A 24,647-nucleotide genomic window follows, 5' to 3' on the forward strand; every position below is an offset into this window, starting at 1 on the left:
AAAAAGCTCATTTCCTACCTGATGAAGCTCAGATGAGTTACCTTGAGTACAAGTCACCTTATTCTTCCTACAACTCACCTTATTCAGTAAAGCAAGAGGGTTCAGGGCCCTCATGGTAGAACCCAATCAGGCAATGGTGAAAATTTGCTGCCCATCTGATGTGTCTGTAAGGTTTAGGCTAACACATAAAGACTGCTTTCAGATCAGCTCAGTTGGATGCTGCTTCAGCCTTTTCCTGCTTGAAAGACTCCTCTCCAGACAGCAAAGCTGTTAACCACTACCTGAAGCAGAGGGAGAGGAAATTACAAAACAAGCACTGGGGTATCCTTGTCCCACTCACTCTCCAGTGTATGGAAGAGGAAATTTACTCTGGGAGTAAATTAAAAGCAAAAGATGTGTCTGGGACTTGAAAATTTACATCAGACCTTTAGTGCCTCCTTTGTCTATTCCTGGAGCAATGTGACTAACAAACATCTACCCCTGATGTGCTCTGTGTTATCCCTGCAGTCACCACGAAATCCAGAAATGTACCGTGATATGAAAAGCATTTTATGATATAAAGGACAATTTAAGAATCTTTCAATCAGCTTCAGGGAAGAAGCTGTGACAATCCACATTCCTCTTCTCCATTCCTGCTTCCAGAGGGGAAGAGGTAGAAAGATTTTATTTCATCCCCACTTTCAGAGAATAAATCCAAGCAAACAAGAGCTGCCCAGGGAGATAATCACCCCACCCAGTTGATCATGAAGAAGCAGAAGTGCAAGATCAGCTGAAAGAATGAGAGAAGGAGTGTCTTAGGGTACTCTGGAAAACCATCCTAAGTCAGCCTTAGCTGTTGTCTTGCAAAGGCACCTTTTTTCTTGTCTAGTGATTCTAAAAGGATCAAATCAGAATCTCTGTACCATGCCTGAAGCAATCATTCTCTTATCAAACAATGTGGTAGAAAGTTAAGCCTAAACTCCTTTAGTCACCATATATTTTTAATACTAACATAATTCAAATCCTAGATTACTGTCCTCTTAAATGCTCTGCAATGATTAATTGCTTAAGACATAGTAGTGTGTTCATGTTGCAAGGAAACAAGAGCAGTGTGAGATCCTTGCCTATACTGGAAGTACAAAGCAAATGGATTGATCTTCCTTTTTACATTCCCCAACTACTGTGATGGAGCTGCAACTGAGGCAGCTGAGGAGCTTTGCTCATGGGATGGGGGGGTAAATTAAATTAATAGATTAATACAAAATAATTTTTAAGCCCCAGGTCTGATTAACTTGGAGTACAGTGCCAGAAGGTATCATGGAGTTAAAGAACCTAATAAGGTTAGAAAAGAAGGCTTAGACATATAGCTAATCAGAACATTCACTGTCCTATTAAATAGGATGAAAATTGAAAAGTAAATATTACATTTTCATGCTTGAGGACCACTCTAACTGGCTTGAATTTTTGAATAAACTTCTCTAAGATTTTAATTTTTTCTGTCTACAGCCATGTCACATAAGTGACTCAGTCATTCTTTGATCATCTGGTGTATTCACATCCTTTTCCTCTTCTTTTTTTTCCAGCTCATGAGCTCGCAAATGCTAGCAAAAATTCTTAGTAGTCCCAAAGAGTATGCTCTTAAATTTTGTATCACCAAATTCTATTCCAAATAAATTTACTTCTGTGTAGCAGGTTGTGTAGTTCTTTATATATCACATTGTCATCCTCATCCCTTCTGACAGTATGTTTGAACTTGACAGTCAGTAGGTCACACTGACTTTTGCATAGGGCTATTAATAAAGCAGTAAACATGCTCCATTCTGAAATTATTGCTGAGATACTCTACCAGGGATCTCTTTTCAGACCCATATTCTTGTCAGCAGAACCCATTCATCACATAATTGTTACATGTATCTTTCCCTTCCTGGGCATAATCAAAAAGGCACTGTCAAGACAGAATTGTATTGATTCAGTACAATGATTTTGGTGTTCCTGGTCCCCGAACACAGCTGCTATTGGGGTGGAAGTTACCCCCAGTCAGAGATGCACTCCTACCTCATTCTTCCACTGCCAGCAATTCATTGCACAGGTGTGGTTTGTGAAGGCTTTTGGGAGTGATCTGTAGCACTTTGCCACAGGTTATTTTAAAGAGCAGACATCTTATTAGAGGACTGGCTTATGCTTCTGCATAGTTCAAACCCTAACTTTTTCAAACAAATAATATTTTGAATCATTCCTCTGGTCTTTATTAATTTTCAACCTGACTTCCAAAGGAAATGAGTCATAAGTACAAATGCTTTCTGTTGTCTGCCTGTCAGACCTCTCTCAGTAACTTTCAAACCTGTTGAAACCTGTTGGCCAGCTTGATTTAATAGGAAGACAGATGTATCAATGATACTAAATTAATATGGTATAAATGGAGGATAGGGAAGAAGCAGGGACACTAGAGGCCCAACTGCATGACAGGGTGATTCTTAAACTGCCTCTACATGATCTGTCAAAGCTCAGGCAGGTGACAGCCTGGAACAGGGAGGGTTAGTTCACTGTTGCCAACAAATCACTCTTCTCAGTAAGTTTGTTTAGTGCATTTTTAAGGAAAATAAGATTGAGAACTTTGTTTTATCCCTCTCTTCAGTTAGTTAGAAAACAGTTGACTTAGGCATCCTCTGCCTCTTTGATTCTGTCAGTTGTTCTCTCCATCCCTCCCAGAAAGGCCATAACAGTTTCTCTCTGTTTCAAAACATCATTAAAATTGAAAGGCTTTGGGCTATGCTGGACCTGGATAAAACATATGAATAAGTAATTAATTTAATGAAGGAAATATTCCTCCTCATTTGACATCTCCATCTTGCCAGATGAATCTTTTCAGCTACAGAGGGTTCAAGGAAAATCCAAAAGCCTTTCAGTTCCTATGAATTTTACATGGTAAACCTGCTCTCCACCCCTCAGCAGACTCTGCAATGGTCATCTCTTTCATGTGTCCTGGGAGGTGAGCCGTGAGCCACCACAGGGCACAGCACACAGATGTTATTCAGCCACATCGTCGTGCCTTGTTCGTGGTACAGCATAAAGTGCTAGCTCTCTCTAGCTTTCATCCCAAGCTGAGCATGCTGCAGTAAGCCAGGCTTGAGGCCATCATGGCATGCACAACTGTCTGTGACTTCATTAGAGAGCCTTCATGTTGTTCCAGCTGCATTTCACAGTACTGTCAGATGTTTGAACTACTTTGAGTAAAGGATGCTTTTCTCCTCAGCAGAGAAAGCAGCTTGAAATCCCCCATGTCCTCCTCAAAAGTGCTTCCCTATTTACAGAAGTCCCTCTTTGTCTTATATGGGTTTTGAAAAAATTAAGACCTTAATTTCAGTATTTAATACATTCTAGTAAGAATTATAAATATTTGATAGCACTTGTTGGAGTTGACTGCTACTGAACACCAGACATTTCCTAGATGGTTGTCTGGTGTTGCTGATCTCTGATAAAATTCTGTGTACTTTTCCCTTGTGAAAAACAAGTCAAGAGACAAGATTTCTTTAGCAGGTGTCAACAGCAATAGAGGGGCAGAGGAGGAAAGGATACAATGTAGAGAAGGTGCCACAGTGAGAAAGTAAAGCTACACAAGGTGAGCAAAAGTAAACAGCAACAAAGAGGCAGTGGAATAGATTGCAACCGAAACAGATCTGAAGGTCAGGCATGTCTAGTTGACTGGACTAGACTGGATTAGATGAGCTCTGATTCTAAAAGACAAAGACAGGTCAAAGATTACTAGATAGTCATAGAGGAAGAAACCTCCCAGGTGTTTAACCTAACAGATCAACAGTAACAGCCTTGGCAAAAACAAACAGAAGGAATTTCCATCTCTTCTAATGTGGCTGCAGTAGGAGTTAGGATTTATAGAATCAAAATGTCATATAGTTAAAACCTGAGTGAATCTCTTGCTCTATGAGCTTTGATAGGACTTTGCTCCTACGTCTCCTGGCTGAATATAATGAGGACATGCAGATTAGAAGATGCAATATGAAGATCATCTCTGTGTGAAGCTCTTTATTTTGATAAAATAAAGATTTGCTGGTACACAGCTGGAGGCAAATTTTGGCTTCAGAAAATTCTTGTTTGCTTGAAATCTAGATTTTAACTACTGCTTTAATATTACCACAGCCAAGAATTTTCAGTAAGCCTCTGGTTTTGATTTGAAGGACTAGTAACTGCAGGAAGTGGTAGGTCAAAATACGCTTACAAAACAGAAGCTATCTGGGATCAGATGAAAAGTTGGCTGAAATTCCTTGCTTCTCAAAGCCTTGACCCTTTGGACGAAAACTGTAGTATTACATCACTGAATTTGTGACAAAAGGAAGCAAAAATCAACACAAACTTACCTTAAAGTAGCTTAAGAATCATCTTACAGAAATAACTAACACTTTTAAGTAGACTCTTCAAACCTACAGAAGTCTGAGATAGCAGAATATAAACACATAGCAAAGGTTAGCAGTCATGCCAGCTGTTCTTGAATGCTTACCTGTTCCCATGTCTGGCCAGGATATTGCTCTGACATCCTCCAACAGGACCTTCTGATAGAAATTAGAACTAAATGGCAGCTGTCGAGAGCAGCCTGGGATTGTTCATGCTCTAAGTGTTCAGGACAATCAAGAATGGGACTGAAGAGCTGTCAAGAGTCTTCTATCCATACCCATGGGTGGTACAAGTGTGCAGATAAGACATATCCCAGATAACATTTTCTTAAGTACTTGCAAGGCTATGAGCCTTCACAATTTTCCCAAGCAGTCTCTTTCAAAGGTTTACCCTTTTCACTGTTACAGAGCTTTTCCTAGTTCTGTAAATGTAAGCCCTCTTCTTACTTTCTGAGTACAAGGAAAACAGATGGTTTCCTGATTATACCCTTCTTTGCATTCGAGTTGCTTTTTTTCTTTTTATGTGGATGAATAGGGTTAGCCTCTCTTCCCTCACTGTCTTGGTGAGGCCCTGTCCTCTCTGGACCACTTGTTATTGTCAAGGCCCTCCTGTGATTTTCAGCAGAATTGCTTTCAAACTACCTGATCCCCTGCTTAACTTACACAGTTGGGTTTTTTCCTGTATATCTGTAGGTCCTTTAACTTGTCCCTGTCAAATTGCATCCTGTTTTTATCAGACCACCACCAATTTGTGGGGATCCTTTGGAATTCTTCCCCCTGCCTTCCAACAGATACCATCTCCTCACATCTAGGAGCTACCTGCAAATTGACAAGACAGTCTGCAGTCTGTCATTTAGGTCTATGTTGACAATACCAAATACCATGGAGTCTAGGACAGATCAGTGCAAGCTCTGCTTAATGTTGCCTTTCATTTTGTTAACAGAATTAAGTCTATTCATTTAGACTATGTTCCTTCAACTTGCTTAAGAAAATGTCACTAAAATTTGTCATTTAACTAGCGTAAAACTCAAGATATCTACTGTTTTTCCTTTATCTTCAAGATTGATCACCTTATCACAGACTGAAGTTAAACTGTTCTGACAGGTCATATTAGTCCTAGGGTGGGCTGCCAGCCACAAAAAGCCTGACACACAGGCTCCGCAGGTGTTTTGAGAAACACCTAAACACCTAAACACTACTAAATACCTTTTAATGTGTACCATGGTGGAAGCATCAGCATACTTCAGTCACTGCCACTGCCCCTCTCTCCAAGAAGAGGTAATTGGAATGATGAAGTCAGGATTTTTCTTCTGGAAGGGGTATGAAGGACTCAGGAGCAGCAGAGAACTGAAAGAGACCATGCTGTGTATTGGAAGGAAAGCATTGCCAGGATGGCATGAGGGGGAGGAACAGTTGGTATCTGTTCACAAATTGAGTCAGGCTGAGAAGAAGAGGAAGGCTGTTTGGAAGAGGTGGCTCACTTCAGGCTCTACAAACATTTGTGGATCCACACTTCATTTAGCATTAATCCCTCCCTATGGAGAGAGGCAACCTGTCATACAGTTTGGATTTTAATTTTCCACCCGTTTCCCTGCAAGCAGAAACATACGGGCATGTTTAGGCCTTTTTGGTACCTGGAGAGGAATAAATGAGAGCCACTGGCTGGAAAGTTGTACTGTCATTGTGATATTCCCTTTTCATCCCATTAAGATTGTCTGGGAACTAGGAGTCAGCTGATCTGATTATTGCCAGACATTATCAAGCTGTCTATAATTAGCTTTTTATTGGTGAGAAGCCAGAAAATCCTCTTTGTTTGCAAGCTTGGACTATAGAGAAAGAAGAGAAATATTTAATGGAAGAGATTGTTTGGAAACTGTAGATCCTAATTAGTGTCTCAGTCTAGTAGGGAAACTGCATGCAGCATTACTCTGAAAAAAAAAAAGATACTTTAAGCATCCTCTTTTGAGGAATGCTGGTTTGCATTCTTGAAAGGCACAGCACACATGGAGCTCTGTAGAGATATGGATGCTTTTCTCAGTTCCAATACTACAGGCTTCTTACATTCACACGTTATATGGCTCCTTTTAGTGCCAATCTATTGAAAATTTAACACAACTTAAAATATAAATTAAAACTTGGGCTGTGCCTTCTACATGTGCCTGTGCAGTTTACAAACCTAGAATCAATAAATCTAGATAAATTTGGATAAGCATTCCAGTAGCCAGTTCTTTTTATGCTTTATATTAAAACTACAATATTTAAGTCCAAGGTGACTTAATATCTAAAATAACCCTTTATATTGTCAGCATCATCTTATGAGTTACATGTTACTTGATTTATTTTAGAAGTTAATTATATTCAAATTACTAACACATGACTGACATTTTCAGTCTCATATAGTAATGGTATCCCTTTTAATTCTTCCAGTGGACATTGTAAACTCCATGTGCTTTTTGTCAACACCATTTACACAGTCTGCAGCAAACAGAGATTAATGATACATGCATTAGTGGCAAGGTTAGAAGGTTGCTGTCTAATTCAAGACAAATATTTTTTTCTTTTCACACCCCCCTCCCCTCCACTGTCTTCTGTTTGATTTGGGTTTTGTTAGTGTTGTTATATTCCAATAATTTCTCTTCCCAAATGCTTAAACCAGAACTTATCCCTACCATGTTTTCTCTTTTCTGAGGGAGAGCCTCACCATAGAGGATACCAAGCCTTCTGAAATACAGGACTCTCTGCCCTGTTATTTTGAGTCTTAAAGAGATGTGAGAACAAAGCCTGTTCAATGATAAATGAAGGTCTTAATCAAATGTCTGAATAAAACCCTGAAGGAGTTATATTAAAGTATCAATCATGTTTCCCAAAGTAGAACCCAGAGCAAGAATAGGAACCATCTTCCTGCAATTAAATAGATTTTAAGTGAACTGCTGGCTGCTATACTTAAGGTGAGATCATATCCGAAAGCAGAGTATTTTGCAGAGTTTAATTATGGTTATTTCTGGGAATAAAACTGTCAATTTGTGAAATACAGGTTGAATTTGTTGTGGTAGGAGTACCTAGCACTTGCTAAAGAGCAACAATCCCTGTATGTTGTTAAACTCTAGTGGTGGAGTCAAGAATAAATACAGTAAAGAGAGAAGATCCACTTCAGGTTTAAGGAGTAATTAGTTTATCTACTTCTCTCTCCATTGCAACTAAACAAATCAATACAGGCTGTTTTTTCCTTCTAAGGGTTGAAAATAAAGGTCATTTGGATTCAGACCTTTCTGTACAGGTTTATAAGAGTGGTTCAACCACATGACTTACCATTAACTCTTATACAGGACACCTACTCTGGTCTCCAGGGAATGCTTGTAAGGGCAACCTTTTAGCAGTGTCAGTTAGTGTCCCTTGGTGATATCCCAGCATAGAAAAAGGTGGTTCAAGCTGGGATGTGACTGTGGTTAAGTGATCTGCTAGAGATGCTGCTGTCATACACAGCTAGGGAGGCTGGTTTCTTCTGCCTGGATTTCACTGCTCTAAGTGCTCCTCTTGGTCTCCACGCTGGCTGTGCTGTGTACTATGTCCTTAGCACATTGTCCCAAGCTCTGAACTTCACATCTCTATCCAGACTCTACCTCCCAATAAACCTCAGCTCTCAGTCATACTCTGCTTTACACCCCTTTCTGTGCCTCTGCCCTCCCATCTTTCTGTCATAGCTGAAGCAACACCTCTTAGCTTGGTTTCCACTTTCTGCTCTTTATTCCTGTGACCAGTGAGCCAAAAAAAAAATTTTTGTGATCTCAAAGTTTTCAGATCAGTTTTCTAGATCAGATTGTGCCCAGGGTGGACTGAATATTCAAAGGATTTGGGTACCAGATTCTAAAGCATATCTCTACAGAGTACTATATGCAGTGCCATACTGGTTTTATTTTCAGAAGATTATCAGTTGGCCAGCTCAAGATTACCTTGGGGATAACAGAAGGCAGTTGCTTGACACAAAGGATAACTGCCAGATTTCTGTTTGCAAAGCCAAATGATGAGGGCACGAGATGCATCCAAAAGGCAGTCACCAGAATTTTTAACAAGGGAAAAATAAGTTATGTTTCCCTGGCTTGTTTTTCAAAAATACCTGAACAGTCTTGCCTGACATTTTCCAAAAGCAGACATCAAAGGCAAATATTGCACATGGAATATTTTAGCTCATAAACTTAAAAGACCGGCAAAGTTAAACAGCTGACTCTCTCTTTCAGTGAAAGCCACAAGAAAATCTTTAAAATAGGCAATGCAACCAGCTTACCTGAGTGAAAGCAAACAAAACAGGAGTTTGTGAAACATGAGTTTGCAACCCAAGATTTTCCTGTAAGGCAAAGGCATTTTTGTCTCAGTGTGCTGAGCCCAAGGAACATGCCACAGGGTAGGGATGTTTGCACAGTCATTCGGCCCACTCTTTTAAGTGTTCTGTAACATTGATAAGCCTTGAGCCTTACCTACAATGGGAATTTAGCCACTGGTATAAGAAGTGTCTGGACAATTGTTCTGGAATGAAGGTTTGCCCTTTGGTGAAAATTCCCAGCTAAGCAAGGCTCTTGATATTGTTGTTCAAAATCTCCATCTTAAAACCTAGACATGCTACTCCTAGACGTAGTTCTCATTCTTAGCTTAGCCAAAATTAGGAGCCAAATCTTAGGGCAACACTGAGTTTTTTGCGTAACTTGCAGAGGTATTCTCACAGAAGAGGTTTCTGTGGTAAGATGCTAACTGACAGCACTTTCAGTTGAACTTCATTCTGAGGGTTCAGAGAATAGCTATGAAAGTAAGGAAAGCTGAAAAATAAGGGTTTTTTTAAATAAGAGAATCCAGATGCCACTATATACAAGATAATAAAGAGAATTAAGGACTTGATCAGAGTCTCAGAGTACCTGTACAACAAGGATACACAGGCTTTTCATGGTAACCATGTGGCTAGCAAATTGAAGATAAGCAAAAAAATCAGTATAGAAATGTAGTGATGTTTCCTAAACCATTAAAGTTATTAGCCTTTGGAACAAAAAAGCTATCATGGATCACTTCTCACTAGTACCTTTCAAGCCTAGATAGCTTCCTGAAAGATACAGTAATTTCACGACTATAAGGCACACTGGATTATAAGGTGCACTTCCGGGTGTCGGCAAATTTCTGAACTTTTGCCGATATATAAGGCGCACTTTTTTTTGCAGCAAGGATCTGCTGCTGGCCCCCCGCCACGCGGTGTCTGGCCGAGGCCCTGCCGGCAGAAGTGGTGCCACGGGCCCACCTGCACCCGACAGCCGCGGCCCCACGGCCCCACCTCCACCTGGCAGCCACGGCCCTGCCGGCTCCTCCCGCAGCTCGTGGCTCACACTTCCGGGTTGGCAAATTTCCGAACTTTGTCCGTATATAAGGCACACCGGAATATAAGATGCATTTCCGGGTTCGGGCCAAAATTTTAGTCAAAAGGGTGCGCCTTATAGTCGTGAAATTACTGTACTCTGAAATTGAAAATTGTTTCAAGGTGGAATAAAGTAGAATCCAATCCCCTCAACTGCCAGGATTTTAGTTACAACTTCCTGTAATTGCTCATCACAGCTGCTGGTAAAGGTTAAAGGTGTAGATGTATTTTGACTCCACAGATGCTTTAATCTTTGTTTTGCACAACCTTGTGCTGAGCAGGGCTATACAAACTAGCTCACTTATCTACTGGTACCAGATCCATACTGCACCTCTCAAATGGAGCTGGCTGGCATAGATTTGAATCCACAAATTAAAATGTACAAATCTAGGCTTAACATTACTCTTGTGAAGAAAACCAGCCAAGTTTCCTATTTCCTTGCTTAAACATCAGCAGTCAGTTGGGAAGCATGAGGGACAGGGCCCCTCCTCTGGAGCTAATAGCATTAACCTTCTCCCTGTTCCCTAGGCACATTACACCCAGTAGTTTCAAGATGGGTTTTATTTTGTTTGGTAGCAGATGGGGATTCTTCATCACTATGGGACAGACATAGGCTTAAAAGTTAAGAATTACTTATTGCTTAAGCTGACACAATTAATCAGCTGCCAAATTGAGAGTGATAACCAAATATAATGGATAACCATCGCATGGTGCTGGAAGCAGGGCAAGCAACATTTCTGAGTGGGGGACATGTAATCACCAGGTGCTGTATTACAGTGACAATAAGACCTGCAGGGAATGGGCAACTATAGTTTGCCTGTGCAAGTAAAGAGCACCCCTTTAATCAGCAGAGTTACTAGAGCTGGTGCTGTGCAGGATCAAGCCCATTTAGTTTTGAGAAAGCAGGAGGATGATCTAGATGAACCTCTAGATTTGATCTCTGAGTGAGCTCTGCTCCTCAGAGGGATTCACCAGCGGCCTATTATGAGCTTAGTAGGAGTGTGATAAGGTGTTTGATGTGGTAAAGAAGCAATCCCAGCCAGAGTTACAAGTCTGTGTATGAAAACAACGCATTTTCAAAACAATTCTCCCCGACTGAATTAGGTAAGAAATACAAAGATTCCATGTCTCCTCCATTTCTAGAAGTTGAATTACTAAGCCTCAATATTTTCATTGAATCACAGTAGATTAAGATCATTTCAGGCCACCAAGAACTGGAAGCACGCATGTCTAAATATTTATAAGGGAGGTACTCCCTTCAGGTTCATTTCCAACAGCCGCTTCCAACACTGGCTCTCCAAGTGGCCAACTCTTCCAGCAGAACTGCTTCCTGCACATCCATCTGCTCGGTTTTTTCAGATAAACACACATCTCTCCTGCTGGCCATGTGGTGCTGACTTCTCCCCACCATGTGCACAGTTAGCGGGGATGCCCTGCAGAAGCTTTACTGTATGAGTCACAGAAAGAACCCAGCTGGATATCTGGAAACCCATTTGGGTTTATTAATTAGCAGGATGTGGGAGAGTTTTCTTTTCAACCAACACATGAAGTAATTCCATACTGAGTTAATATACATGAATAGACTGCCTGTCATTTTTCACAGAGTAATTTTTGTGACTCTCACTGGAAACACCAAGTAGCAAATGAACAGAGAGACTGAAATCCACCCCCTAGTTGCTCTGAAAGGCAGTTCCACAGAACGTGAAAAGCTGGCTCAGATTGGCAGTATGCAGAAAGCTATTGCCACTTCTCTACATGCTACTGGTCAGCAGATAAACAAAACAATCCTGTTTCCAGGGCAGTGAAGCCAGCAGTAAATTTACACAGCCGTCTTTTCAATAGCTTTAAAAAATAAAGAAAAACAAGGCACAGTCATTTCAAGCTCCATTAGAAACAGAGTGAGAAAAATCAATGTGTGACAAATAGGAAGGGACAAACTCTGGAAAAGGAAATGCCACTAAGGTTTTAGAAATATATGTGTTTTTTAACTGGCAATCAAATAACAAATGATCAGAATCTTTCAACATGCCTATGCACATAATGGCAGGAACTGTTAGAATATATTGACATTCCATTGTTAAAGCAAATGGGACAAAGCTCTTGTTAGTAATGGCTAGCGGGACTAGTTCTGCAGTCCTTGTTAAACATGTCTCTACCATCAGTGTTCCTGTGGTAAAAGCCTATTTATGATTGTTCCCAGTAAACTGTTTAAGTTTTGAAGGTGTACTTGGGTTAGAAATGTATTCTGTCCACATTAAGTGATCATGGATTTGGATTAATTTAGGTTGGAAGGAATCTCTGGAGATCATTTAGCCAGTCTCCTTCTGATGAAGTAATGTGTGATACAGAAAGGGTTGTAGGGCTTACTCTAGGGGTGTGGGGAAAGGGGACGAAGAACTGCATCATATTTCTGACCCAGCACCATATCCTCTCAGCTGCAGTTACCATGCAAGAAATGAAGTCTGGCTGTTCATTGGTGACACCTGACCTGTGATGACTTGAATTTCCAGGACCACTGAGTCTCCTCCTTGCCAGAGACACACTGAGTAACACCACCTGCCATGGGAAATTTCTCTCCATGCCCTGGCACTTGACACTGCCAGCCTCTGAGCTGATCCTTGCAGTCGCATTCTGCCTTCCTTCCCCAAACCGTGTCATTCTCGAAGTTGCCTTGGATTGCAGCACTAGATGGGTTTGTGTTGCAACACAATTTTATTTCCCTATAACTGTGATTGCACTGTATCCTATTCTTGTCAGTGTTCCCCAAGCCCTTCCTAATGCTCAGGTCACCTGTATGAAGTTTAGCCCGCTGGAGTAAGACCTACCGAAAGCCGTGAGCATGGCTGTAAAGCATGGCTCAGGGATCTTCCCCTTTCCTCTTCATTTCACTCCTAGTTGTGGGAAACTCACAGTGGGCATTTTCTTCAGCTCTTAGACATTTATGCAACAATTTTCCTTTAGCACACAGAACCCTCAATATGTTGTTTATTTATTGTTTGCCTTTTCCTCTAGGAAGTCGGCAGAACTCACCTCTGGGAATGAACTTGTGTTGCAGTGCTTAGCAGGAAGCAGGCAGCATAGCACGTTTGTTCCCTATTCTATAGCTCCAGGCGTCTACTGGTTTGCTGACAGCACATTCCAGCAGCGCAGACCCCCTTGTTGTTTCCTACAGCAAAACTGTACAGGATCTCCTGGATAAAAGGCAATTACATATCATTTTTGAACCTAAAAGCCTTGGATTAAGCCAAATACAAAATCTGATCCAATTTATCCCTCTTTTTTCCTTGTCGGATAACTGTTAGTCTGCCTTTTTGTACTTTCCAGAGCTCCAGCCCTCAGTCCGGGAAGCAATTTCACAACAAATGAAGCCAGCCACTGCCACGAGACTGTGTGGCATTCCAGAGCTGTGGAGGGGTGTTTAAGTTCTCCCTCTCTCCCCCAGTGTTTCATGTGTCTGTGTGTCTCCCGGGAGTAAATACAATCCCTTTGCTTTGCAATGCCAAAAATAGAAGCATTGGTATTTAAATTGCGAACAATCGGGTTTGGCAAACAATCCCTTTCTGAATCACGGGGCTGAGTCACTTCCCTCACCTAAGCTGCTCTCCCCGTGCAGATAACAAGAGCAGGGGGAAATCCAGCACTAATGTTTTCCTCTCTCTCTGTCTGCCATCCTCCCCATGCCCCATAGCCTGCCTGCTCCAGGCCGAGCTGGTGAATTACGAGCGGGTCAAGGAGTACTGCCTCAAAGTGCTGCAGAAGGAAGGGGAGAACTTCAAGGCGCTCTATCGATCGGGAGTGGCATTTTACCACCTGGGTGATTTCAACAAGGCCCTCTACTACCTGAAAGAGGCAAGATCCCGCCAGCCGACAGGTATGGGGAAGGGAGCAGGGGTGTGGCTTTGTTTTGAGTGCTTTTGTATTTCTTTCCACGAGACGTCTTATGTCCCTGACTTGACTGCGTTGATTTCCACAGGGATGAGCATGCATATGACTCACTGTATGTCCTTGCCTGGACTCCCCTTCAAGCACTTGTGAGTGGTGCAGCAAGGTCACAGTGCCCAAAGATTAACTGCTGCCAAGGCTGCAGCATGACCTGGAAGATGACAGTGTTGCTGGAATGCTGTCAGTGTGGAGGGGATCCTGCCTCTCTTTTCCTCACTAACTTATATTTGAGTAAGAAAGCAGGGCGGGGAAAGAGTGCACCCCAATCATTACATTTTCTGACTCTTTGGGAAAAAACTTCTTCCCCTTAGCAATGCCAGAAGACTATTTGTCATCCTCAGTAGCCTTCTGCCATCTCAGTAAAGGGTTAGTTTTCTGCTTTGATCAAGGAGACAGACATTTACCCACAAAGCATTCATCGCGATGCTTCAACTTCTGCCGTGAAATCAGCCAATTCCTTGTTAAGTATCTGTCATCCATCTGTCAAAACTATACAGTTCGTTTGGGGACAGCAATGAAATTACATATCCAAACAACTGAGCCTTGCCAGAGCAACCATCTCCCTGCTAACCTGCTCAGCCTCAGAAGACGGATGAAAGGCCAGAGTTGAGGGTGAGGCAGAGATGATGCTTTTATTTTTCAGAAATCATAGGGAGATAAAACAACACTGTGATTTTAAACAGAAAGGAATTTTGTAGAACTCAAAATTAAAGAACTTAAAGAAAGTAAAATGGAAGCCATGTGCAAAGAAAATCCTACAGAGTAGCTCTTTATATGAATCCGAGAGGAAAGAGTGAGAACTGGATATGAGACAGGGTCAAGCCCAGCAGAGCATGGTGCAGCTAATACTCATTTAACTAGAGGGGGGAAGGGAGGCTGTTTGGAGCTGGCTGTGCTTGATTTCCTACAGGAATTGGCCCTGCAGGGCTCCTGCAGTGGCTGTGCCCTGGAGGACCATCAGGGAGGGTGTGCTTGGGAGTGTGCTGGGATCTCCTTCCTCTTCCACCTCCTCTAAGAGTGCTTGGTCCCATCTGCTGTGCTTGGCCGTGGGCTCCGGGCAGTCTGACAGCACAGCTGTGCACCCCACACTCCCAGAGCAAGTGTGTTTAAAAGCTCAGTCTATCCTATATTAGTTTAGTTTAGTGTGCCCTTCTGCTTTCAGCCCTTGCCAGAACCAGGAAATGGAGAAGCATATGCAAGAGAGAAATAGTGAGTGTAAAATAAGTTATCCTAACTTTGAAGTTTTGACTAAGCTTAGATGTGAAAAATTTCTTTTAGCTGAACGATTTTGCTTCCACCTTTTAAATATGTGTTACTGTGCTCCTTACCATCCCCTTCTCATGATACTATTCCTCATTGCTTCTTGAAATAAATACTAATTTATTCAACAGCAACAACTTCAAATTTCACTTGCTACAAAAACATACCAGAAAGTGTCCCTAAAGGCCCTTAATGTATACAAAACCCAGTTCTGGCCTTCAGCTCTGCATCACTCTTTCCTGTTATTTGTAGACCATTCAAGGCTGTTATTCCACTGTTTTATTTATGATTATGGAAAACTTGAAGGGCATTCAGGGGGAAAGAACTGAATATGTACAGTAAGAAAGGATGTGACTGTTAAAACACAGTAATAGGAATCAGGTAGCGCTATCAAGAATTATTATGTGACCTGGAATAATTAAGTGTCTACATTTTAAATGTCTCCATCTGCAAAGTGTGATTGTTTTCCTTTATCTGAGGTTTCACCAGGCTTACTGGTTATTATTTCAGTCATGTTCTGTGTGTTCTTTTTTTTTTCTAATAAGGAATGTTTTTGGCACAAATCATTGGCAGTTATTCTCTTTGGTGGGAGAGATTTTGAATGGTAAAGAGGAATTAGTTAGCAAAGGGGTTTAGTGTTCTAAAGAGCTGTCAGCACAGCAGATCCCTTATGGCTATTCACTATCTGCCCAGGGTGAAGGAAGGTTGGATTTGGCCTGATTTCTTGTGCCACCTCCAAACAGAAATCACAAAAGCAGATGGAAATAACACGAGATAGTTGTATAACCCTCCTACTGAGGGAGAGGGAAGCTGCTGTTAAGTCATATAAAGCATGCATGGACCCTCCATGAGCTCTCTGTACAGAGGTTGGTGCAACATAAGCAGCCAAACATGCACCTTGCTGCAAGCCTTATTCAGCCCTTTCCCACTGGGGCTGCATTTTCAGGGCAGGGACTGACTGGGATCGAGATCAGACCATCAGATGGCAATGGCCTGGTAATGTCAGGTTCCTGCTGTCCCTGTGCTGAGACTCCACGTTCAGACATCCCACAGGCTGCCCGGACCAGACGGCTTTTGTGCTGTGCGGGGCAAGGTCGAGGCTGCACTCAGGCACTGCCTTCCTGCACCCCTGCAACTCAGAAGTCCTGGGAATAAAACCCAGGCCATGGTGTCTGCAGAGCAGATAAGCAACTGGGCTCTGAAGCTGCAGGGGAAGCAGATATGACCTTTAAAATAGCATTAGGCCACTCTGCAGAGAGACACAGGTACAGCCCTACGAGCCAGGAAATACATTCCCATTGCAGTTCTAGCAGTACCTCTTTGCATGGGTCTGACCCCTCATCTGAGTTGTTCTTACTTGTTTTTTCCACTTCAGCCAAAGGGGATCACTTCTTCTCCACTGAGAGATGAGAACCTTTTCATTAACATTTACATGTAACTTTGAAAGGCTTCTGCAAGCAGAGCTAGTATGGCGCAATACTATTTGGTAGAAAAAACTTGACAAAGACAGGGTTCCACTCCTGTAAACAGAGTGCTGCTCTCATTATTTTTCCTTGGTAAAACAATGGCCCTCACATAGGAAGCAAAACATGCAAAAACCAGCCTGAGAGATCTATAAGTAGCTTGTAATGGAAGCGTCTCCCACCCTCTGTCAGACTACACATTGTTTTGCCCATGGCTTCCCAACCATGTGGAAATCTCCCAGATGAGTGAAGCAGTACCATCAGCAGTCACTGCCTTATACCTGAAAGCTAAAGGAGCCTGGCAGCCTTTCCCAGTTATGAGCCCATCTCTGCCCCCTCAGCGAGATGCTGAGTCTCTGCAGGCCCAAGCAGGTGGGATTTCCTGATATGCCCACAGTTATCCCTTCTCACGTGCATCAGGCAGGCATTCCAAGTGTGTACCTCATTGGTGGGGATGTGTACCCAGAGCACAGCCCATCAGAGCCTAGAAGTGCACAGAGCAGAGGTCACAGTGAGATGCAAGCAGCACCGCAGGACCCTGCTCAGGCTGTGTGCCCTGACTTCACACTTCTGGGAGTGAGTCAGACAGCTGCACTCAGTTAATTTCAAGCCTAAAATTCAGGGCTACCCCCTGAACTGAATTTCTTCATTCCAAGAGGCTGCACAACTAAAATAATTCTGCTTTTTAAAAAGCTGCTTTAAAATTTGCTGGGCTGGTAAGGAGTGCTAATGCATAAACAGCCCAGGATGTTGGTGCATCTTGTTTGACAGAAGCAACAGCAGAACTTTAGCTCATTAAAAATGTCCCAAATGGGTCAAGTAGCTTTGTGATTGAATCCCACCCTCTGTAGTGCCTAGGATGATGCAGTTGATCCTGCAGAAGACTCAGCAGGGAGACCCATCTCACCAAAGTCAACTTGAGAAGTCACAACAGCATGGCCACGGCCCACAGATGCCCTGTGGCATGTTTGTGGATAGCTGTGTGTGGGAGGAAGCTGATCTGTCTGGCACTGATTGAGCACTGGCAGAGTGCACAACAGAGATGTCCTCATATTAAAAGGAAGCTTTGCACCCACAACTGCTTTGGGGGGTGCAATACCCACACTCACTAGTGCTGGACATGTTCCCAGTAATTTGTTCATGACTTTGAAAGCTGAAGCATTTCTCATTTCCCTAGTTGGTGTGGAACACATTGCAGTTTGGGTGAGGAGGAGACAAGATTGCCCTCTGGACTGCATTGCATTTCCAACTGGTGTTGGAGGATCTCATAACTTCAATGGACCAAGCTGGCCCTGGTTGGCTCTCAGAGCAAGGCTCTGAGCAAAGAACCATTTTTTAATCAATACAGAAGTGAAAGTGGCTGTGTTTTTACTTGCTTCTGGTACTACTTGGCTTTTGCCACTTTGTAGGTGCTATGTGTGCGTGAAGTTGCTCTCATGATAGAAATCAACCTGATTTAAGAGAGGATTGACCATGACTGCAGAATCATTGGTTCTGTCTGGAGACAAGTACTTACTTGGATCAACCTGTGATTCAGGGTGAACAGGTTCCCTTAGGGCTGAGGCCATGAGATAAAGCCAAACTCGCATAGACCGTGGTATGTTGATGCTCTGAAATGCTGGAAGGAAGAAGAAGGCTCAGCTTACCACCTGCACAGTGCTGGGATATCACAGCTTTCTATTAGGATGGATTGGTGGTTCTGTGCCCCTAGAAATTTCATTAGACAGGATAGACAAGGCAGTATGCAGCTTATAGCATATGACAAAATTGCATAAAGAGGGTCATGGTGGAAGGATATCCAAACAGAAAATTTAAGGGAAGAAGGGGTACAAAGTCAATGTGAAGGATGCTATTTCCAATACTGTTCATCGTGGGAAAACATGAAAAGAGTGGATAGGCTGTAAATAGAGCGGGAAAATGAAAAGGCAGATCATAACTGTACATAAAATGCCTTTAGGGGCTTGCATGCAGGCACTGCAGAAAGAGAAGCCAGTAGAGGTGTTGTTCCACAAGTAGAGGCAGGGACGACCTGGATAGTTTCAGCTGTGTGAGTTCAACTGTGCTGACCAAGAGTAATCAGAGAGAGGGTAAAAACTAGCTGAGGCAAGACTCTGAGCAACAGGGATGGTGAGCACAACTCAGACCATGCTCTCCAAAACCAAAGGTTCTAGGTTTGGTTCAGAGCCTCTTTGAGCTGATGCTGTTCCAGCCCATAGCGCTGGAGCCGTGCTGCTCCCATGTGATGTAACAGGGATGAAGGTGCATTCTGTCTGTCTGCCACAGGGAGTTGTGTAACCACCATACCTGTGTGTGTGTGTGTTCTTTCCCTGCAGATACCAATGTCATACGATACATCCAGCTGACAGAGATGAAGCTCAGCAGATGTTCCCAGAGAGAGAAGGAAACCTTGTGAAAATTAAGCCACTTCAGCTGAAGTGCCCAAGGAGAAACATTTCCTTCCCAGAAGCTCATTTGGTGGATTTTCCCGTTTGCTCTGCCTCATCCTCGTCTCCTCATCCATCCACTCTCCCTTGCTCTTCATTGAATATCAGTTTTGAAATGAAAGAGACTTGGACGCTGGATATGGCTGCTTGCCAATCATGGTAATACCCCTTCCCTGTGGCAAAAGAGCACAACAACTACAGCCAGCCTTGTTCCCAGACAGTGTCACACACCTGGAGTAGGCAATGCTGGGGGACCTGTCTGGTCCTGAACTGACTGCCTATTACCTGTTAGGGAAGCAACCCCCAGAACAACAACTTCCTGACCAGGCAAGCTGGAGACAGAGGGTTTCTGCTCTGAGAGATCACTGGAGCTTGAAAGAGCTAAGAAGCCAAGAGAGCCACTGGTCATTCCACAGGGGACAGCAAATACCTTTTTACCATCAGTTCCCTCTGCCTGCTTCTCCAGTGTGTGTTATTGGTCTCCAGTGAGAGCTCACACGCTCCCAGTCTACTGTCAGTGAAAACTCTTTCTAAACATCCTCTTGATGAAAGCACAGAGCACCCTATGAACCCCCTGCTGAGCTGTCCCGGTGCTGGAGGAGAAGGCTGTGGGTCACCACAGAGCGCTGAACGGACTGTGAAAGCATGGTGTACAGTGTGAGGGAAAAACTGTGAAATAATTCATTAAAGGCAAATAAAAATTATTCATAGGCAACAAGTCCGGACATTGCTTTTCAAAGGAGACTCTTTGGTTCCCTGTGTCCAGACAGACAACATTATCTAGGGAGGGGGCAGCATGGGCTGGGGAAAAAGGGATGTCTCCATTCTTATCTTGGCTCTACCAATGCCTTGCTGTGTGATCTCGGGCAAGTCACTTTTAACCTCTTGGTGCCTCGGTTTCCCTATCTGTACACTAGGGATAATAATACTTCCCTACCTCGCAGGGGTGTTGTGAGGATGTATCAGTTAATGTTTGTAAGTAACAGTACAGTGTTGTACAGTGCTTATTATTAGTACATTGGATTGAGGTCTTGATTCTCCCAACTTGTGTTGGTGCTTCCTGTGTCCTGTTTTTTTCTTTTGTAGGAGAATGTGGTGCTGACAACAGGGCAGGACCAACAGCTTTGGAGCCTATTTTGGCACCCCAGAGGGCCTGTTTAGACCTTCTCTGGCAGTTTGATCTTCTCTGAGATCTCTGTCTCCTTGGCTCAAAGGTCCTTTTCTGAAACTGCCAATAATGGGATCAGTAAGTGCCACAAACATATTCTCAGTCTGACTTGCCCTAGCAGTGGGATGTGTTCCCAGTTGCAGGATATAGATGGGTGGTTTCATCCAATGGTGGTCAGTGTCAACAGCTGAAACACAGAAGCTGAAACAGAGCTGAACAAAGTTTGGCCAAGTCCTGTGTGCTTTGCTTCCAGTAGACACAGTATCTGCAGACAGTTGGCTATGGCATCCCACACTCCAGCTGTGGTATCTGGCCACATTCTTCTCCAGCCAAAACTCAAGAGTGTTGTTAGAGAAACATCAAGAGAAAAGGCAGATTGAATATAAGCCAACAGTGTGCCTTAGCAGCCAGGAGGGCCAGCTGTGTTCTGGGGGCATTGGGCACAGCATCACCAGCCAGGTAAGGCAGGGGATTGTTTCGCCCTGCTCTGCACTGAGTGCACCTTGAGTGCTGGGGGCAGTTTTGGGCACCACAATATAGAAGCTACTAGAGAGTGTCCAAAGGAGGGCTGCAAAGATGGTTGAGGACCTTGAGGGGAAGCTCTGTAAGGAGTAGTTGAGATCACTTGGTCTGCTCATCCTTGAGGAGTCTGAGAGGGGACCTCATTGTTGTCTTTAACATCCTCACGACAGGAAGCAGAGAGGCAGGCACTAATCTCTTTTCTCTGGTGACCAGTGACAGGATCCAATGCAACAGCATGAAGCTGTGTCAGAAGAGGTTTAAGTTGAATATTAGGAAAAGGTTCTTCACCCAGAGGGTGTTTGGGCATTGGTACAGGCTTCCCAGAGAAGTGGTCACAGCACCATGCCTGACAGAATTTAAGAAGCGTTTGGACAACGCTCTCAGGCACAGGGTGTGACTCTTGGAGTTGCCTTATGTAAGGCCAGGAGTTGGACTTGATGAACTTTGTGGGTGCCTTCCAGCTCAGGATGTTTATGATTCTATGACTTTATGAAATTTCTGTCATTGTCTCTGAAAATACTTCAGTCATATTCTTTAGTACAGGAACACATCCAACTAACATTGGGGCTGGGAAAGAGACCATCTAAAAGTCGCATATAAGTCCCTGAAATAAGACAGACCTATCTCAATTGTGTAAAACTTAAGATCATCTGGGATGGCACCAGAATTTTGTGTTCCTCAGGTGGGAGATGGAGAGCAGCTGCTTCCCAAAATCAGAAACAGTGTGCAGCTACTGTAAAGCTACTGCCTCTAGCAGCCCTTCTTCAGATGGCCCTTGTTTCACAAATAGTGAGGACCCCCGCCCATTACTACAGATATCTAAGCAATAAATGGAACTACAGCTGCTAATTTAAAGACAGGGAGGACAAATGAGGGAATTTCTGTAAGTGGTTGTGAACCAGACCAGAAAATAACGGGTAGTTAGAGATGTGCTGGGGTGCATGTAAGGTGTACCTAGAAGTGCATAAAAGACAATGTTAGTAAAGTTCTTGTTCTCAGGCATATGCAGTCTTCTATATCCTAAATACATCACAGCACATTAAAAATTCAAATAGAGGTGACTCTCCCCTACTTCATATTGCTGATGACAGTTTCTCCTGCAGCTGCATGTGTCTCTTCACTAGGAGTGAAATGAGGATTCATCCTGCAGGCAATGCAGGAGAGGACACCACCTACGCAAACAGTCTCTGCCCCAGGAAAGCTCATGCAAGCAGAGACAGGCTTGTTACTCATGACCTCAATGTAAGAGAAAGGGCATTCTCCAGCCACTGGAGATGTGGGGCCATGACTGTCATTTCGTCTGGGAACCATTTTAGCCCTCACAGTGGCTTCACTGATGTACTGTCACTGCATCAGTGCCATGTATATATTAATATAAAAAGGGCACAGCAGGCTCCAGTCTCCTGTTTTCAGCATCTTTGCCTCCAGGAGCACTGCAAAGGGTGGGGGAAAGAGGGAAGTTTTTGAATGCGCATAAGAAAAAGATTTCAGAGAGCCTTCAGGTGCTACACAACAACTTATTTTCTTCAGAAAACTGTTGTCCTTACATACGCTGACAGCCAGAGCACCTGTAAACAGTGACACACCAGAGGTTGGAAGAAGGAAGTCACCAAAGAGAGAACAGAGTCTGCAACTGTTTTATCCAGTGATGCCAAGTTTGACAGAATTATGGACATGCTTTTCCACTGAGTGATCCTTAACAGCCAGATGTGGAGGTGTGGGCAGAGGCCACCCAATTCCACCTTGTAGGGTAAACCTTGTTGTAAGAAGTTATAGACACACTGTTCGAGATAGCCCTGGTATATTTCTGCAGAGCAGTCAAGTAGCAATATGAAAATACACATCCTGGAACCCCAAAAAGTAAACAAAGCTTTAGCTCAGCCAGGTTATGTATCTGTATGTCAACATGCAGTACACAGGGGAATGAACACAGGCCCCTACCTATACCCAGCAAGGCTAAAGAGTCCTCAGTGCAATGGGAAGTGAGCCCATTCATCCATCTCATAGTAAAACAGCAGGAACAAAAGGGCAGGTGCCAGGCAGAGCAGTAGGACAGCAAGCAGGAATTGAGAGTAAAAGGAGAGAGGGATGAGATTATCATGGGATACAAAATATGAGCAAATCCAGGTTCATGGGCAGAATGATAATTGAACTAGAATAAAACTACCAAAGGCTTAGACACACTATTTGCAGTTCATTACAACGCCCAATTTTGGCAGGATACACAGCAGGGAGAAAAGACAGCAAGATTAGATGTGATTTTTCCAGTTGGAGGGGGCAAAAGAGGGGGAGGCTTCCTTCCTGCTGCACAATCATTTTTGAAAGTGCAAGGAGAGGACAAACAGATGCTAGTTGTGGAAGTTTTCCAAATATGTGTTAACAGTTGCTGTTGGTAAAAGTGGCTTGAACAGGGTGAAGAAGTCTTTGTTAAAATTAGGGAGAGGGTATGACTAGTTTCTGGAACTGATGGGAGGGCAAAGGCCTGGATATTCTTGCTTACTAGTGAAATCCAGGAGCCTCTACAATGAAAAGGAGGGTCTTGAGTGCAGAGCAACCCCTTTAGCTATGCATCTACATTTAGCTTCCCCAGAATCCTCTGCAAGCCTCATCTGTGTAAATGTTCCCCCCAAAATACAGCCAGCAGGCCCAGGAGTGACTGTGTTCTCATGCTTCATATAACATCTCCAGAGGGTTTATCTGCACTGTTTTCTTTATGCTCAGTCCCTTGATGATACTCTTTTGATTTGCTTTTTTCCTACGAGCAGAAGAAGGGAAGGGTATACAGTGTGTAAAGGTGAAATCAAACTAAGTTCTCTAAGTCAGGTCCTGCTGACTATCTGTCTTCTCTGGGTGGTTAACCACACCTTTCCTCCTGCACCCTGAAGGACACTGATGTTCTTCCCGAGTTTCTATGGTGACGTTTCTTGATCTGCACAGTATTTTAGAGGCTTGGGCAGGAGTTACTTAAATAAGGAGGAACATTGGTGGGCTAACGTGACCCCCCGGTGGGATGCTTGGGAGGGTGCAGTAAATTACCAGGTTTCTTAATACTATCCATGTATTTGCATAACCAATTACTTAAGATCACTGCAGCTGGTAAGAAATGGATTCCAGAGATTGTTCTTTAGGAGTTCCTTGGTTACTAAGGTGCTGCAGGCTGAACCACCCCCTCCTCCTCCCCCCAAACAACAGCCTTGATCCTGTCTCAGTGAAGGTGATGAAAAGACAAGGTACTGTCCTGGCTCCTCACACAGCTGCAATTGAAGGAAGGTAAATTCATGGATACATAATAAGAACATAAGAAGAAACCCATGGCAGTATGTAACTTTGAGGCAGTTAGCAGCTTGTGAGATTGAGGGGCATGTAAGTGGTCTCACAGAGGTAGGGAGGGGAAAACCTCCCCTCTTCTTTGCTTCCCAGAGACAGGTGCTCCATCACAGTATAGGCCAGCTCAAACTCTGTTCAGCCCAGAAAACTGTACCTACAGAAACTCTTTTCAGTAGTAGTTGTGGTCTGGAATCAGAAAACAAATAGACTTGTGTAGTGCCAAGGAAATTACCTTCTTAGTCACTCCTTATCCATTGGAAAACACCTGTTGCTACATGACAGACAAGGGGGCATGTATGACACTATTCAGCCATGGCCTTGGTGAATGAAGCTGCTGTCCAAGAGAGGCTTCAGAGGCCCTACCACAGCCTCCTTTTTTCCTTTACTGACAGCCAAGTCTTACATACAACAGCAGCTCTGCAAAACCAACTTCCACAGCTTTTCCCTTCCAGAGGGCTCCCCTTCACCACATTTTGCCTGGAGGGAACATGAGCCTGAGCCAGCTGGTAGCTACCTCTGGCAGCTCCTCATCACTGGTTGAGAAATAATTCGTAATGCAGCCAGGTGGAACTGGCAAGGGCATCAGGAAATAAGAAGAGGAATTTGGCTGAGGCTTTGGAACCAACACAGATTCTTGAAAGTAGTGCCAGCAGATCTTCAGTGATTCCATGTGCCCAGGTGCAGAATGCCCAGGACTGCTGTATATCCACACTTAAGGCACTGAGAGAGCTCCCTGTTGCATTC

General features: G+C 43.5%; 2 protein-coding genes across 2 annotated transcripts in view; one reads left to right on the forward strand and one right to left on the reverse strand.

The window, feature by feature from the left end:
• TTC9 (tetratricopeptide repeat domain 9) overlaps positions 1-19,601 on the forward strand; it is a 28,244-nt gene extending 8,643 nt beyond the window's left edge. The window contains exons 2-3 of the mRNA XM_033062234.2: positions 13,466-13,648; positions 18,776-19,601. Of these exons, the coding sequence (XP_032918125.1) occupies positions 13,466-13,648; positions 18,776-18,855 (263 nt within the window). The 3' untranslated portion in view covers positions 18,856-19,601. The remainder of the gene's footprint in view (positions 1-13,465; positions 13,649-18,775) is intronic.
• MAP3K9 (mitogen-activated protein kinase kinase kinase 9) overlaps positions 13,655-24,647 on the reverse strand; it is a 94,676-nt gene continuing 83,683 nt past the window's right edge. Inside the window, exon 12 of the mRNA XM_033062231.2 lies at positions 13,655-18,060. Coding sequence (XP_032918122.1) covers positions 17,995-18,060 — 66 coding nt within the window. The 3' untranslated portion in view covers positions 13,655-17,994. The remainder of the gene's footprint in view (positions 18,061-24,647) is intronic.

This window comes from Catharus ustulatus, chromosome 6 (genome assembly GCF_009819885.2).
Source record: "Catharus ustulatus isolate bCatUst1 chromosome 6, bCatUst1.pri.v2, whole genome shotgun sequence".
In the NCBI taxonomy this organism is placed as follows: domain Eukaryota; kingdom Metazoa; phylum Chordata; class Aves; order Passeriformes; family Turdidae; genus Catharus; species Catharus ustulatus.